General features: G+C 39.4%; 1 protein-coding gene across 1 annotated transcript in view; it reads right to left on the bottom strand.

The window, feature by feature from the left end:
- The window catches only part of cacna1aa (calcium channel, voltage-dependent, P/Q type, alpha 1A subunit, a), a 108,417-nt gene that overhangs the window by 78,612 nt on the left and 14,033 nt on the right, over positions 1–15,772 (bottom strand). Inside the window, exons 2-7 of the mRNA XM_053673874.1 lie at positions 15,764–15,772; positions 15,396–15,535; positions 6,213–6,304; positions 5,455–5,607; positions 5,038–5,225; positions 1,592–1,695 (exon numbers count right to left, since the gene is read on the bottom strand). The exon at positions 15,764–15,772 is cut by the window's right edge and continues 97 nt beyond it. Of these exons, the coding sequence (XP_053529849.1) occupies positions 1,592–1,695; positions 5,038–5,225; positions 5,455–5,607; positions 6,213–6,304; positions 15,396–15,535; positions 15,764–15,772 (686 nt within the window). The remainder of the gene's footprint in view (positions 1–1,591; positions 1,696–5,037; positions 5,226–5,454; positions 5,608–6,212; positions 6,305–15,395; positions 15,536–15,763) is intronic.

Below are 15,772 nucleotides of genomic sequence, written 5' to 3'. Positions count from 1 at the left end.
GCCATTTTAAATACATATTGTGACTTATAATACTATTACTAACTATAAATGCATCATTGATGGCTTTATCCAATCCCACATCCAAGTCATAGGAGGTGGAAGCAGCACTTTCTGCCTGCCTATATTACATATGTGACAGTGCTAACAGGGCTCTGGTGCTGATTTCAGTAAAGGCTACATGAGATGAGTAAGTTTCAAACTTTTTATTTGTGAAATTGCACATTTTGTAGCTAAAATTCTCATGTTTTGAATTTTGTGCCATTTTAGGTATTTGGTTGGTGGTCTGTGCCATCTGGACATGTTCTATTTGTGTAATAAGCTCATCTTAATGATTTCTTAACATCTGCATTATGGAAACTGCATCCTATGCTTTGACTTTACTTAAAGCCATCAATGATGCATTTATATAGGTTAGTAATTGTATTATAACTCACAATAAGCATTTATAATGGCAGCACAACACAACTATCAACAACAATATAAAATAATTCACTTATTTGACCTAGAAATAAATCTGCATTACCAATAAGTTTTTTTATTATCATAAAAATGCATTTTTATGAATACATTAATGGAACCATAAGAGTGAATAATTAATGCTTATAAATTGTTGTATAATGCATTATGAGCATGGGCGCTGAAAAAGCAAGTATCACTTATAAGTAATTTTTAAAAAATTATATAAATGTAGCTATAACTTATTACAACGAAGTATAGGTCTTTGTGTCTTTATAAATGTGCTTATAGAGCAGTAATACTTGCTTATAAATAGGTATAAATGAGGCTATAATTCATTATAAGCATGAGCTTCATAGAAAGTGTTACCGAAATATTTACTTTCATAACATTACAGTTGGACATTTTGTAGAAGAAAACAAGTATCTCATTTATTTATCCTTATATTCTTGTTGAAACATGTCAGTAATAAATAAAATGGGATGGTAAGAACTGAACTGTCACTTCATTTACCAAAGTGGGCTAGTCTTGGGCATTAAACTGGGGTTTTGTCCCACTACTGTGTTGTTGCATTATATTTCACATTATTTCGTTCATACTAAAACAGCTTGATGGTGCTGTTAAAAAATACAAAAAACTTTCCGCCTCCCTTTCTGGGCAAAACACACATAAAATAAGAAAAGTTAGTTTCTGTGCTTCTTAACAATTTGTGTTGTGGTGCTATGCGCCAACATTTAAGCAATTATTCTTCTCGGTGGTCAAAGGCAATAGGCCGATCAGCTGAATAGTCGGTTTCACCACCTAGTGTGCAGGTGTAAAATGCATTCTCAGTCAGCGCCACCTATCATTCAGGCATGAATTAGCTGAAAGCGATCAATCTTTTCGCGTTCGGTGTGAAAGTGCCATTCATCTGCAATTCGCTTTGCTTTATCGTGTCGTGCTCAGTGTGAAAGGACCTTAAGGTTTCCACTGAAGCGAGTGACAGCTGAACTTCAACAATTCAATAAAAATCGCAATTTAAAAAATCTGTAAAAAAAAAAAACTGATTTTCTTCATGTGGAATAGCAAAAATTCCAATTAAAAAAATGTTTTCCTACACACACACACACACACACACACACACACACACACTCACCCAGAGAGCACTCCGAGTACCAGGTTGAGCATGAAGAAGGAGCCGATGATGATGAGGGGGACAAAGTACATCCAGTTCCATGCACTACCCGAGGCGTCATCACTCTGAGACACACACACACACACACACACACACACACACACACACACACACACACACACACACAGAGTTTTTAAAAAACATTTTAGAGAATCATAACAGAATTGTGTTTCAGATTGCATTTCTTATATTTTAGACACAGACCAGACTCTGGAATTTATAATTGGCTCATTTTATAATTGGATCTTGCAGGTGTGAATTTTAAATAAAACACAAACACCATGAGCTGCACAGTGGAGGGCATGTGACCCTCTCTCACTCCCCCTCAATGTTCCCTCCCGTCCCAACTGTACCATATGTTCGCCAGAAGCTCTACATTTGACACTTTGTGCAGACAAATACAATTGCAAAATAAACAGAAATGTCAGGTGGCGTGACTGATGGTCACTTGCAGGTTACAGTGGTCAGATTTTTCTCTCATAGTGATCTACGCCATCTCTAATGTTTAAACTGAACATAAGGGTGAGGCTGAGTAGAGGGACGGACCGGATGAGAACTAGTTTATTTCCACACCTCTTGGCAAACATGACAGGAGCGAGCCATCTGTACAGAAGGAGAAATGCCTGCCATGCTGTGTCCTGACAGAAATGAGATTAACATAAAGCCATCTTTTAAGCTTTCGGGCTAATGTCATCAGCTCGTCAGTTAAAATCTTGAGCTTAATAGGCCTCCATGTCTTTTTTGTAGACACTTTAAGAAGAAAACCCAAGACAGAGCTAAAGTTCCAAAACGTTTCCAAAAGCTTGCAAATGGAAATCATGTGTGAAGTTAAAGCGCACCTATTATGGTTTTGAAATGTGCCTAATTTTGTTTCAAAGGTCACATACAATAAATTTACATGCATCCAAGGTCAAAAACACTTTAATGTGCTCATAATTTAAATTGCAGCATTACCTTTTTCCCCGCATTGTCAAAAACGACTAGTTCAATGATCGGTAAACTCCTCCGTTCAGAGAGCATACTCTGCTCTGATTGGTCAGATGTCCCAGTCTGTTGTGATTGGTCTACCGCTGTCAGCGAGCAGCAGACAAAGACCAAAGGCGGGGCTTTTTGTTAAAAACCTTCGTAGGCTAGTACAGAAAGCAAGTCTGGAATTACTAACGACTCGTTTCAGCTGTTCAGAATCGGTTCCTTCTTTTGGGAGTCAGTAACTCCGTTTGTCATGCGCTTTGATTTTTTAAACTTTGCAGACTTTTTACATTCACAAACAGCTCTATAACACACTACATGAAAGGTAATATCTGAAAAACCATAATAGGTGCACTTTAAGAAAAGTGAAGTACTCAAAATTATTTTTACCGCAGTAGATTTTTCCAACTGCCTCTCTCTCTCATTTTGTGCCTATCTGCTGTCTCTGTCCCTCTCTCTATCCCTCTTTGTATCTCATATTCTGTCAGTCTCTTATGTACTGCAGCATTTTGGCCATTAAATTTTCATTGGTTTCTTCCTCAGCAGCTGTAAGAATAACTCCAGTTCAACACTGACCCAAGATAAATATAGCAACGGGTCCACAAGGCTCACACATACAGAGAAACAGAGAGAGACAGAAAGAGAGACAAAAAGGGAAACAGAGAGCGAGAGAGACAGAGAGAAACAATGAAAGACGAAAGAAACCGAGCAAAAGACAGCGTCTCTGCACTATTTTTTAGGAAGTTAATTCATTTATTTAGCAATCCATTCTTTTGTTGGCATATGAGGAAGTGCATGTGGCTAATAACAGAAACGATGTCATTTTGAGAATAATCGACAAATTTTACATTATTTTATGAAAACGTTAAAAAACGGACAGTCCTCCTCCAGTCCACTGGACATCAGCATTATGTTGTCTGATCAGTCAAGAGGAGACTTAGACAACATGGATCACTTCATAGGGAATAGGATGAGGAAATATTTCACCATAATAAGATAAAAAGTGAGTTCCTGTCACTTGACCCTTGATCTCTTACTGATACTCTAGCATTCAATCAGGACAATAATCTAAAGAGGATTTCAGTGTTTCATGCAGGGATTTTTAAAACAGGATTTTACAAGATGACTGGCACAGTAGTAAAGAGAACAGGAGGTACTTCTATAAATGGACAGTCTGTTCTTCTGTGATAAGGGCAGAAACCACGCCTGTTCTGATGCTCTGTATATTTCTCTTACTGTTCAGCAGACACACAGCACACATTAGTTAGACTTTTGTCCCTGTTGTTCCCCATCATCAGCTTTTTGTTGGATTTCTGTAGATATTTAATAGGGATGCACCGATACCGATACCAGTACTCGGGTGTCGGCCCGATACTGTGCTCATGTACTCATACTCGTACTCGTAAAACTACCCCGATACAACCGTACCGATACCACTTTTTGACAACGTGACATAGCCTAACCTCTCGTCAGTTGAGCAGGTAGTCGGAAGTGGAGCAATGTCAGCAATTGTGAGATATTTTAAGGTAAGTGATGATGATAAAAGTAGAGCAGACGGCAAACTATGCTCTGCTAAACTGTCAAGAGGAGGGGTAAAAAATAGCTCATTTAACACAAGCAATTTGATTAAACATATAAAGAACAAACATAACGCAGAGTGCAAAGAGTTTACTAATGCTAGCAGCGGGAAACAGCAACGACCAACTTTGCAGCAAACGCTGGAGAAGCGAGAGAAAATGTCCAGAGACAAGCCACGGACAGTAAAAATAACAGCAGCACTTACCCAGTTCATTGCTCTTGATGACCAACCATTGTCAGTTGTAGATAATACAGGATTCATCGTCTTCTTAGTGTACTTGAGCCAAAGTATGAGATTCCCAGCCGTCACCACATTACAGATGCCGCATTACCAAAGCTGCATGACTTGGTGAAAAAGCACATCAGGAACCTGTTGCAGGACATTTCGGACTTCTGCTTCACCAATGAGATTTGGACTAGCAGTGTCAGCCCAATGTCTCTTATAAGTTTAACAACACAGTGGACTGATGAGGATTTTACTCCCCAGAGAGTTGTTTTACAAGCAACACAGTTTAGGGGTTCGCACACTGGCCAAGCCCTAGCAGGTGCATTTGATGACATGCTTCAGACATGGGGCATTCCGAAAAGTGTGAAGTATTCATATCGGTACTTGGTATCGGCAAGTACCCAAATGTAAGTACTTGTACTTGGTCTGAAAAAAAGTGGTATCGGTGCATCCCTAATATTTAACAAAGTCTCCACCTGACAGATCAGACGTGTTAAGAAAATGACTTTGTCAGCGGAACGAGTGATGTTGGAAAACTTCAACAAATCTGTTTTCAACATCATTTTACTCCACTAAAATCTGGAATCATCACAGTGACAGAGAGTCAGGTGGACATTATGCTATTGTGACTCACATAGTACAGAAGATCTGTCCAGCCCTCCATAGTGATGCACTGGAAGACGGTGAGAACAGCAAACAGGATGTTGTCAAACTGCGTGATTCCATAGTTCGGTCCAAGCCAGTATCTCTTACAGGTTGTACCATTTGGACAGAGTCGAGAGGGGGGATCCGTTCCACATGGAAACTCTTCCCGAATTTCCCCTGTCAGAAATAGACACACACCTCCGTCAGTTTCTTCTACACTACACAGGTCATCAAATTAAACATTACAGCAAAAAAAATTTCATTTACAGATTAGCTTCGTCGTAATAATTAGTAAGTTAAACAATATTAATGGAAACATTCACAAGAAAACCCCCTACAGGTGTTTACACTGCTGCCTCTACATGGTCCTGAGACCATGTAGGTGATTTTAACCTGAGAGGCTCACCAGTGATGTCATCAAAGCAGGTAGTGTGAAATTTGCCGATGTAGAACTCAAGGCCGATGATGGCAAACATGAGAATGGCGAAGAAGAGCAGCAGGCCAATCTGCAGCAGAGGGATCATGGCCTTCATGATGGATTTGAGCACCACCTGCAGGCCTGGAGTACAAACAAACATTTAATTATAAATTTATAAAATCTAGTAATTAATAAGTTCTTGGTCATGTAGTATTCTGTAGTACAGCCGTGCAGCAGTGCATCTCTCAGTGACAGTGTTTAGTGTTTAAGTTGCTGTAAAATGGTGAGAGAAAAAGAAGCCCTTGTTCTTTTGTTTTTAAGAGCTAACAGGAAAATCTTATCACTTGTGATTGATATAGTTAGAATTTTTTCTCCTAGTAAACTCCACTGTAACTGCATTAGCAATAACAATAACAACATCTCCCATGACATCATTATGACACACAACTGCTAACCTCTCACAGGAATAATGGAAACAGGTTACCAACCAATAAATCAGCACCAGAATCACTAAACACATATTCCGATATAAACACATTTCATGTGTTCAGGGTGGAGTTTTAATTTGAGGTTGGACTGTTTGTTCTGAAGTGAAGAGTCACTTAGAACGCAGTAGGTATTTGAAGCCAGCGAGATATTGTATTTTTGGAGGTTTTCATTAACATGCTGTTTATTTCCATAACAATAATATTGAAGTGAACCTCTCCCTCATTCATATCATCTTGTTCTCTCCCTCGGATACTCACTGGGAATTCCAGACACCAGCTTCAAGGGTCTCAGCACTCTGACGGCCCGCAGAGTCCTCAGGTCAAAGTCTGAGCCCACTGTCGATAGAATTCTGTGGAGGAAAGAGACAGGACCTGAGCGTGTGCTAACTGGTTACTAGTGTGTGGTCAAAATAAATGATGATACAATCATCAGCTCAGATCAATTGTCACAGATCAGTGGTCTGAAACATCCAAAAATATTTATCCAAAAATAAATGAAAATATTTCATTTCATTTATTTTTGTTAGCGGGTGGAATAAAAACAGACTTTTGCAGTGGACTTGGACTTTTGATATGAAACAATATCTGATAAAGGACTGAGTGTAATATAGATTCATTTACAAATACAGTACATATACGTTACACTTCTGGGTTATAAGGGAAATGAGGAGACAGAAGGCAGGCTTGGGACAACTCAAAAGAGGCTCGTTATTTTAATTTACATTTACTCCTCCCCCATTCATAAACTGGCACTTGACCACGCCCCTGCTTCTATGTATATATGCATATACATATAAACACAGGTGAGTGTTTGTGTGTGTGTGTGTGAGTGTGTGTGTGTGTGTGAGACAAGGAAAGAGAAAAGTAAATTAAACAATTATACATCTCTGATTATTCAATCAGAGTTCCTCATGTATAGCTAAAATAATATTGTTAATCTGTAAATAAAAATTATTGTATAAATAAAATCATGTGATCAGTTGACAGTGAGGTCTCAGAGGCCCATGAGCCTCATGCCACATCCCTATGGTAATGGGTGATTCCTCATTCACACGGTTTCTACGGTAACCAGCCTGTTCTCATTCATAACTGTTGCCATGGCAACAACATTCTTCCGCCATTGACAGAATCACAGCATCGCCGTGGTAACAGGCCAGGAAAAGGTGGAGCCTTTTTATTGATTTATTCTCTGTCACAGTCACTGAACCCCAAAGTATAAATCACACTGATCTGTTCACAATGCTGCTCACACCTTGTAACACACACACACACACGCACACACACACACACACACACACATACACACACACACACACACACTTCATCACATCATCCTGCTGCTGCAGCCATTAAACCAGGCCATTAGAATGATTTTTCTTAGCTTATTTTTTTTCCTTTAACACTGCAGTGGTGTTTAATGAACAGATTTTAGCACCAGATTTCGGAATAGAGTTAAAGATCATTATAAACTGTAAGAAACACTCTGAGCATCTAACTTATAGTGCTTTTCATCCACTTCTTTTCTTTTGATTTTTGCTTTTTTCACTTGAATTTTTATATACTTTTTTCTTCTCATCCTCTCTCTCTGCTTATCCATCTCTCCTGAAATAGCCACATTTCCTATTCTTTTATCTCTGTATTTCTTCTGTTCATGTTTTAAGATGTGTAAAACTCTGATAGCAGCAGTGGGATGAGTTTCCTTCCCCATACTAAACACCTCTATCCCATTGTTATTTAAGTATGTTGAATAGTTTTCTACAGTTTCTTCAGTTCTTCTCGATGAAAAACAAAATAAACAAACACACCCTAAGTTCCAACATTACAGACAGATGATAAGAAGACTCAGCCAAAATCCACAAATGATTCAAATCTATTATTCAAAACAGAGATCTGATAAAAAAAAAAAAAACCCCTGACACCATATTACAAAACACAGGTGTCTGTGTGTGTGTGTGTGTGTGTGTGTGTGTGTGTGTGTGTGTGTGTGTGTGTGTGTGTGCCTGCACCTTTTAGCTTTGGAGCTTTTTGAAGATGAAATGATTTGCCCACTATACCTCACCCCCACAACCACACACACACACATTCACACACACACACACACACACACACACACACACACACACACACACACACACACACACACACAAACAAAAGACAGAGAAACAGAGAGATAGAGACAGAGAGAGACAGCAGACAGAAGAGAGAAACTGACAGAAAGAGAAATACAGAGAGAGACAGACAGAGAAAGAGACAGAGAGAGACAGAGAGAGACAGAGAGAGAGACAGAGACAGACAGACAGACAGACAGAACTGTGGTAGATGATCGATCATCTGCAGCAGTGAAAAAGCAGGTTACTGCAGCAACTCCTGCATTCTCATTCGCTTGCTATACCCCCCCCACCACCACCACCATTTTTTCAGAATTTCACTACTCTTCTCCAGTTGCATTGCCCCACCTCTCTCTCTCTGTCTCTCTCTCTCTCTTCTCTCTCTCTCTATCTCTTTCTCTGTAAGCCCAATCTGAGAAATGCAAAAAAGGATCATGTGATGTTTCCACTGCACTCCCTTCTGTCTCTCATTCCTGCATATAATTTTTACATGAACACACACACACACACACACACACACACACACACACACACACGCACACACACGCACACACACAAATATACACACACATTTGTCCTTGTTTTTGAGGTTTTTGTTCATACAGAGGTGCCTGTATCTCTCCAACACTTAGACATATCACACATGTATATATTTGTGTGTGTGTGTGTGTCACATCTTTCCAACCCTTCTACCCTCCATCCTTCTCCTTCTGTTCATTTCTGCCTCAAGGAAAAGACAATGTTTTATTCTGGTTTCAGATGAACAGCACTGGCACAATGACACATTAACACGGAGAAAATGGCTGCAGTCCTGCAGAGGAACACACACATGCACACTCACATGCATGCACACACATGCACACACACGCATACAAATACACACTGCCATACACACACACAAAAACGTACATGCCCACTAACTGACCTACTTACAGACAGAGTCTAATACACAGTACATTATGTACACACACACATACACACACACACGCACACACACACACACACACACACAGAATGCTGCTATACAGTAAGAGCCACAGTGCTGCATTGTGTGTGTTTAAATTTATTCATAGAAAGTTGGTGGTGACGATCATAGCAAGGACAAGATGAGCAATGGACAGGAAGTGATATCACAGAAAATGCGTGTGAGATATCACATCACACGCGTTATTCTGACAGAGAGGACATGCTGAAAATTATACGACTGGATTCTTCTTTGCTCAGAGAAGACTATGTAGTGCTCAATAGTACACAGCATCTCCTCAACACTTCCAGAATACCATAACACCTCATAAACACATCAATACCACAACACTGCTACAACACCACCACAACACCTTAACACCTCCTAGACACCTCATCAATACCACAACACTGCCACAACACCACCACAATACCTTAACAACCCCTAAAAACCTCAACAAAAACCACAACACTGCCACAACAACACCACAACACATCCAGAACACCTAAACACCTCCACATCTAAACAACACCTAAACACCTCCACAATGTTAAATGCAATCCAATTCAAAGTTATGTTCATGCTAGGAGTGCAATATAGTGTCAATTTACCATGCCAATGAGGAATGCGCAAGTGCACAAAACTCATCCAAGTGTGCTTTCTAAACAAACAGAGATTGTGAATGGAATAAAGTCAACATTCAACATCAAAATAATAAATTTACTCAGCTTCAGGTTTCCAACATTAAAAGTCACTGTTTGGGAATAACTCCACAAGAAATAAAGGTTTTATTAAAGCTTTCCCCCCTATTTTAGTGTGTGGGTTCTGCATCTTAGCAGAGTATCTCACAAATTCAAAATTCTGAGCCAAATTTATTGAGGTCATCTCTCGTCATCTGCCTTTAAATGGTAGTTTGATGCCAATCTAACCTTACAGTTCATTTAAATAGATTTTAAAAAATAATAGGTTTTTTCCCCAGTGGGGTCTAGGGATCTACAGGGATCTGTGATTTTTACGTTGTTACAGTGGTGAAAATCATAAACCACAGAAGTCACAAGTGTACACAAAAAAAATAAGCATACAGCCCTGCAACATCTCCACAACATCCTCAAAATATTTACCATATTCATTATTTATTACATTCCTTTCGCATTTTTCTCTATTTTACTTTGTTTATCTTGTGTATATGTATGTGTATATATATATATATATATATATATATATATATATATATATATATATATATATATATATATATATATTCAAGGAATCTGGTCAAATCTCGGTGCGTAAAGGGCAAGGCCAAAAACAACTTCTGAATGCGTGTGATCTCCGATCCCTTAGACATCACTGTCTTAAAAACTGTTATGAATCTGTCATGGATATCCTGACATGGGCTTGGGAATACTTTGGTAAACCTTTGTCAGTCAACACCATTCGCCGCTGAATCCACAGATGCAAGTTAAGGCTTTACTATGCAAAGCAGAAGCCATACATCAACACCATCCAGAAGCGCCGCCGACTTCTCTGGGTTCAGTCTCATCTGAGATGGACAGTAGCACAGTGGAATCGTGTTTTGTGGTCCGACGAGTTAACATTTCAAATAGTTTTTGGACAACACAGCCGTCATGTTCATCGGGCCAAAGAGGAAAAGGACCATCCAAGCTGTTATCAGCGTCAGGTCCAAAAGTCAGCGTCTGTCATGGTATGGGGGTGTGTCAGTGCCCATGGCATGGGTAACTTGCACATCTGTGAGGGCAACATTAATGCAGAAAGATATGTACACATTTTGGAGCAACATATGCTGCTATCCAGACGTCATCTTTTCCAGGGACAATGCCAAACCACATTCTACCGGATTACAACCACATGGTTGCGTAAGCAGGTCTGCCTGCATTCCTGATCTGTCTCCAGGTGAGAATGTGTGGCACATTATGAAGCACAAAATAAGGCAAAAAAAGGCCCCGTACAGTTGCGCATCTGAAGAAATGTATACTGATGTATGGGGGACAATTCCACTTGCTATACTTAACCAACTGGTGTCTTCAGTGCCTAAACACTTAATAAGTGTCATTAAAAGAAAAGGTGATGTTACACAGTGGTAAACAGTCATCAGATTTGAAATGAGTGTGTATATTTTCAAAAATAAATTAAATTTTTTTAAAAAGTGGCTATTTTTGTTTGTTTTATGCATTTTCCATACTGTCCCAACATTTTCGGAATTGGGGTTGTGTGTGTACACAAACACACACACACACACACACACACACACAGCCCCCTCTGAAATATTGGAACAGCAAGGCCAATTCTATGTTTTTCGCTATATGTTGAAGACATTTGGGTTTGAGATCAAAAGATGAATATGAGACAATAGATCTTAATTTCAGCTTTAATTTCCTCATATTTACATTTAGATGTGTTTAACAACTTAGAACATGGCACCTTTTGTTTAAACCCACCCATCAAGTGATAAAAATATTGGAACATGTGACTGTTTTTTGTTGACCAGGTGTGCATTGGTTGTTAAAAAGGATAAGCCAACATGAAGATCAGAAAGCTGTCTATGGGAGAAAAGCAAGCCATTTTGAAGCTGAGAAAAGAGGGAAATCAATCAGAGGCATTGCACCAACATTGGGCATAGTTAATACAACCATTTGGAATGTCTTGAAAAAGAAAGAAACCGCTGGTGTACTAGCAACCAGACATGGAACAGGTCAGCCAATTGAATCAACAGCAGTTGATGACAGAAACATTGTGAGAGTTAAGAAGAAAAACCCAAAAACAATAGTCAGTGACATCACCAACAACCTCCAGAAGTCAGGGGTGAAGGTACCACAATCCATAGAGGCCATACCTCAAGATGTAAACGACTAATCCACAGTAAGATTTGGAAAGCCAGATTGGAATTCACAAAGAAATACACAGATCAGCCATAAAAGTTCTGCAACCAAGATTAACCTCTACAAAAGTGATGGAAAGTGTAGACAAAGAAAGGATCTGCTCATGATCCAAAACATACAAGCTCATCTGTGAAATGTGGTGGAGGTAGTGTCAGGCTCAACAATCTTTATTGATGACAGTAACAGCAGAATGAATTCAGAAGTTTACAGGTACATTTTATCTGGCAATTTACAGAGAAATGCATCCAAATTAATCAGGAGAAACTTCATCATGCAGCAACACAATGATCCAAAAACACACTGCCAACTCAACAAAGGACTTCATCAGGGGGAAAACTGGAAGGTTTTAGACTGGCCAAGTCAATCAACAGACTTTACTCTAGTTGAGAAGCATTGTACCTCCTGAAGAGCAGACTGAAAGGATGACTCCCCAAACCCCAAAAGGCAACCCCCCCAGCCAAAACAAGCAACAACAGAAAGAGGCTATAAAAACAGTAAAAGCCTGGAAAAGCATCACAAAAGAAAAATGGTGATGTCAATGTTTATTTATTTTAATTTACTTCAACATTATCTGTTCCTATACTTTTGCTCACCTAAAAATTAGGTTGGTCTGCCACCAAAAGTGCCATGTTTAAAGTTTAACGCATCTTGATGTAAATATCAGTCATAACATTAAAACCACCTGCCTAATATTGTGTAGGTCCCCTTGTGATGCCATAACAGTTCTGACCCGTCAAGACTCTACAAGACGTCTGAAGGTGTGTTGTGGTATCTGGCACTAAGTTAGCAGCAGATCCTTTAAGTCCTGTAAGTTGCGAGGTGGGGGCTCGATAGATCAGACTTTTTTGTTTTTTTGTTTGTTTAGCACGTCCTACAGATGCTCGATTGGGTTAAGATCTGGGGAATTTGGAGGCTAAGTCAACACCATGAACTCTGTCATGTTCCTCAAACCATTCCTGAACAATTTTTGCAGTGTGGCAGGATGCATTATCCTGCGGAATCCACATGAATTCCAGAACCCAAGGTTTCCCAGCAGAACATTGCCCAGAGCATCACACTTCCTCCGCCAGTTTGCCTTCTTCCCATAGTGCCATCTTTTTCCCAGGTAAATGACGCACACACCCTGCCATCGGTAAACGTGATTCATCAGACCAGGCCACCTTCTTCCATTACACTATGGTCTAGTTCTGATGCTCACCTACCCATTGTAGATGCTTTCGATGGTGGAAAAGGGTCAGCATGGACACCCAGACCAGTCTGCAGCTACACAGCCCCATGCACTGTGTGTTCTGACACCTGTCTATCATATCCAGCATTAACTTTTTTAGCTCTTCTGTGGGATTTGTCCAGGTATGCTAGCCTTCGCTCCCCACTCTCATCAATGACCTTTGGGCGCCCATAACCTTGTCACCAGTTCAGCGGTTGTCCTTTCTTGGACCACTTCTGGTAGGTACTAATTACTGCATACTAGGAACACCTCACAAGACCTGTCATTTTGGAGATGCTCTGACCCAGTCGTCTAGCTATCACAATTTGGCCCTGTTCAATGTCGCTCAAAAACTTAACTTGCCCATTTTTCCTGCTTCCAACACACCAACTTCAAGAATTGTCTGTTCACTTGCTGCCTAATATATTAGAATCTCCTATATTTCTGAATAACTATGACCTAAAACATCATGAGATTTTCAAGTTCACAAGTTTTAAAAGTAGACAAAGATAACTCAATTAAACAAATGAGACACAAATATTATACTTGGTCAATTATTTATTAAGGAAAATTATCTAATATTACATATCTGCAAGAGGCAAAAATCGATACATACAATCAGGTGTGAGTGAGCACCCTGTTTTATTTAAAGAACAGGGATCTATCAAAGTCTGATCTTCACAACATGTTTATGGAGGTGTATAATGTCATGAAAAAAATAGATTTCTGAGGACCTCAGAAAAAGTTGTTGCTGCTCATCCGGCTGGTAAAGGTTACAAAACTATCTCTTAAGAGTTTGGATTCCACCAATCCACACTCAGACAGATTGTGTACAAATGGAGGTAAATCAAGACCATGGTTACCCTCCCCAGGAGGGGTCCAGCAACAAAGATCCCTCCAAGAGCAAATAATGTAATGGTCTGTGAAGTCACAAAGGAACCAAGGGTAACTTCTAAGCAACTAAACACCTCTCTCACACTGGCTAATGTTATAGTTCATGAGTTCACCATCAGCAGAACACTGAACAACAATGGTGTGCATGGCAGAGTTGCAAGGTTGCAGTTGCAGTTATTGCTGCAGTTATTGCTGCACAAGGGGGTCACAAAAGATACTGAAAGCAAAGGTTCACATACTTTTGCCACTAAGATCTGTAATAAGGGATCATTTTCCTCAATAAATAAATGACCAGGTATAATATTTTTGTATCATTTGTTTAATTGGGTCTTCTTTAGGAGTTGTGTGAAAATCTGATGATATTTTAGGTCATATTAATGTAGAAATATAGAAACTTCTAATGGACTTGCAAATATTCAAGCAACACTGTAAGCTCTCCAATAAACTTTGGGTTCTTCCAGGTATAGGTGTTTATAGTGAAATCAAGTGACACTTTAATTACACACAGGTCATCTCCATTAAATGAATTATGCCACTTCTGATGGAAACTGAGCACCAGAAATAATTTAAGGGCTTTACACTCACTTATACAACTTTATTTGTAAATAATTTTGCAAACTATATTGATTTTGGCTCTCTATTTCAATACTACAGTCATGTGGAAAAAAAGTACACTCCAAATTGTTGGCTTTTGGACATATTTGGACAAACAAACATTTAATACTCGTTGAAATAGTGCCTATTAATAAAGGTGATACTCTCCTTTAAATCTATAAAATTAGAATCAGATGTTCAAGATTGGATGCCAGTGATTAGAACTGCTTAGGGAGTGCAGGTGGAACCTGTCTTATTTATACCCCTCTCATATCTAGTGTCTGTTGTTCGCTTTGCTATTGAGGTGTGTGGTGTCATTTCGTGAAGATCTAAAGAGTTCTGTGAGGGTGGTGGAAATGGTTTGGGGTTGCTTCTCTGCCTCAGGGACTGGACAGCATGCATTCATTGATTCAACAATGAATTCAGCATCATGTCAAAGAGTGTTTAAAGATAATGAGAGGCCATCTGTCCAAAAGTTGATGTTGAACCGAAAATGGACCTTTCAAAAAGAAAATTCACCAAGGAATGGCTCAAAAAGAAGAAATGGAGGGTTATGGAATGGCCTAGTCAAAGCCCGGATTTGAATCCCATTGAAATGTTGTGGGGGGATTTGAAGTGGGCATTACATGCAAAATAACCCTCAAACATCTTGCAACTGAAAGAATATCGAAATACTTGTGAATAATTATGCAAGACACTCTGTGTGTGTGTGTGTGTGTGTGTGTGTGTGTGTGTGTGTGTGTGTGTGTGTGTGTGTGTGTGTTTTGGACTCACCCAGTCAGAACCACCACAAAGTCCATGACGTTCCAGCCATTTCGGAGGTAGGAGCCCTTATGGAAGGCAAATCCCAGAGCCAGAATCTTAATACCAGATTCAAAGCAGAAGATGCCAATGAAATAAGGTTCTGTGTCATCCTGATAGATAGAGAGAAAGAATAAAGAAGAGAAAAATATTGTATTAATAAACACAGCAATATTCTCGAAGAGACATCAGGTACTAATAATAAAGTTAAAAGTATTAAATCAGACTTTATATAAAATGTTCTGCATTAAAGCCACACAATAACTGAAGTAAATGTTGACAAAGACAAAACAGCATTCTTCACACACACACACACACACACACACACACACAGGACTAACCAGGCGCTC

This window comes from Ictalurus punctatus, chromosome 2 (assembly GCF_001660625.3).
Source record: "Ictalurus punctatus breed USDA103 chromosome 2, Coco_2.0, whole genome shotgun sequence".
Lineage (NCBI taxonomy): Eukaryota > Metazoa > Chordata > Actinopteri > Siluriformes > Ictaluridae > Ictalurus > Ictalurus punctatus.
Note: the sequence above shows the minus strand (reverse complement) of the source record. Positions and strands in the feature narration are given on the sequence as shown.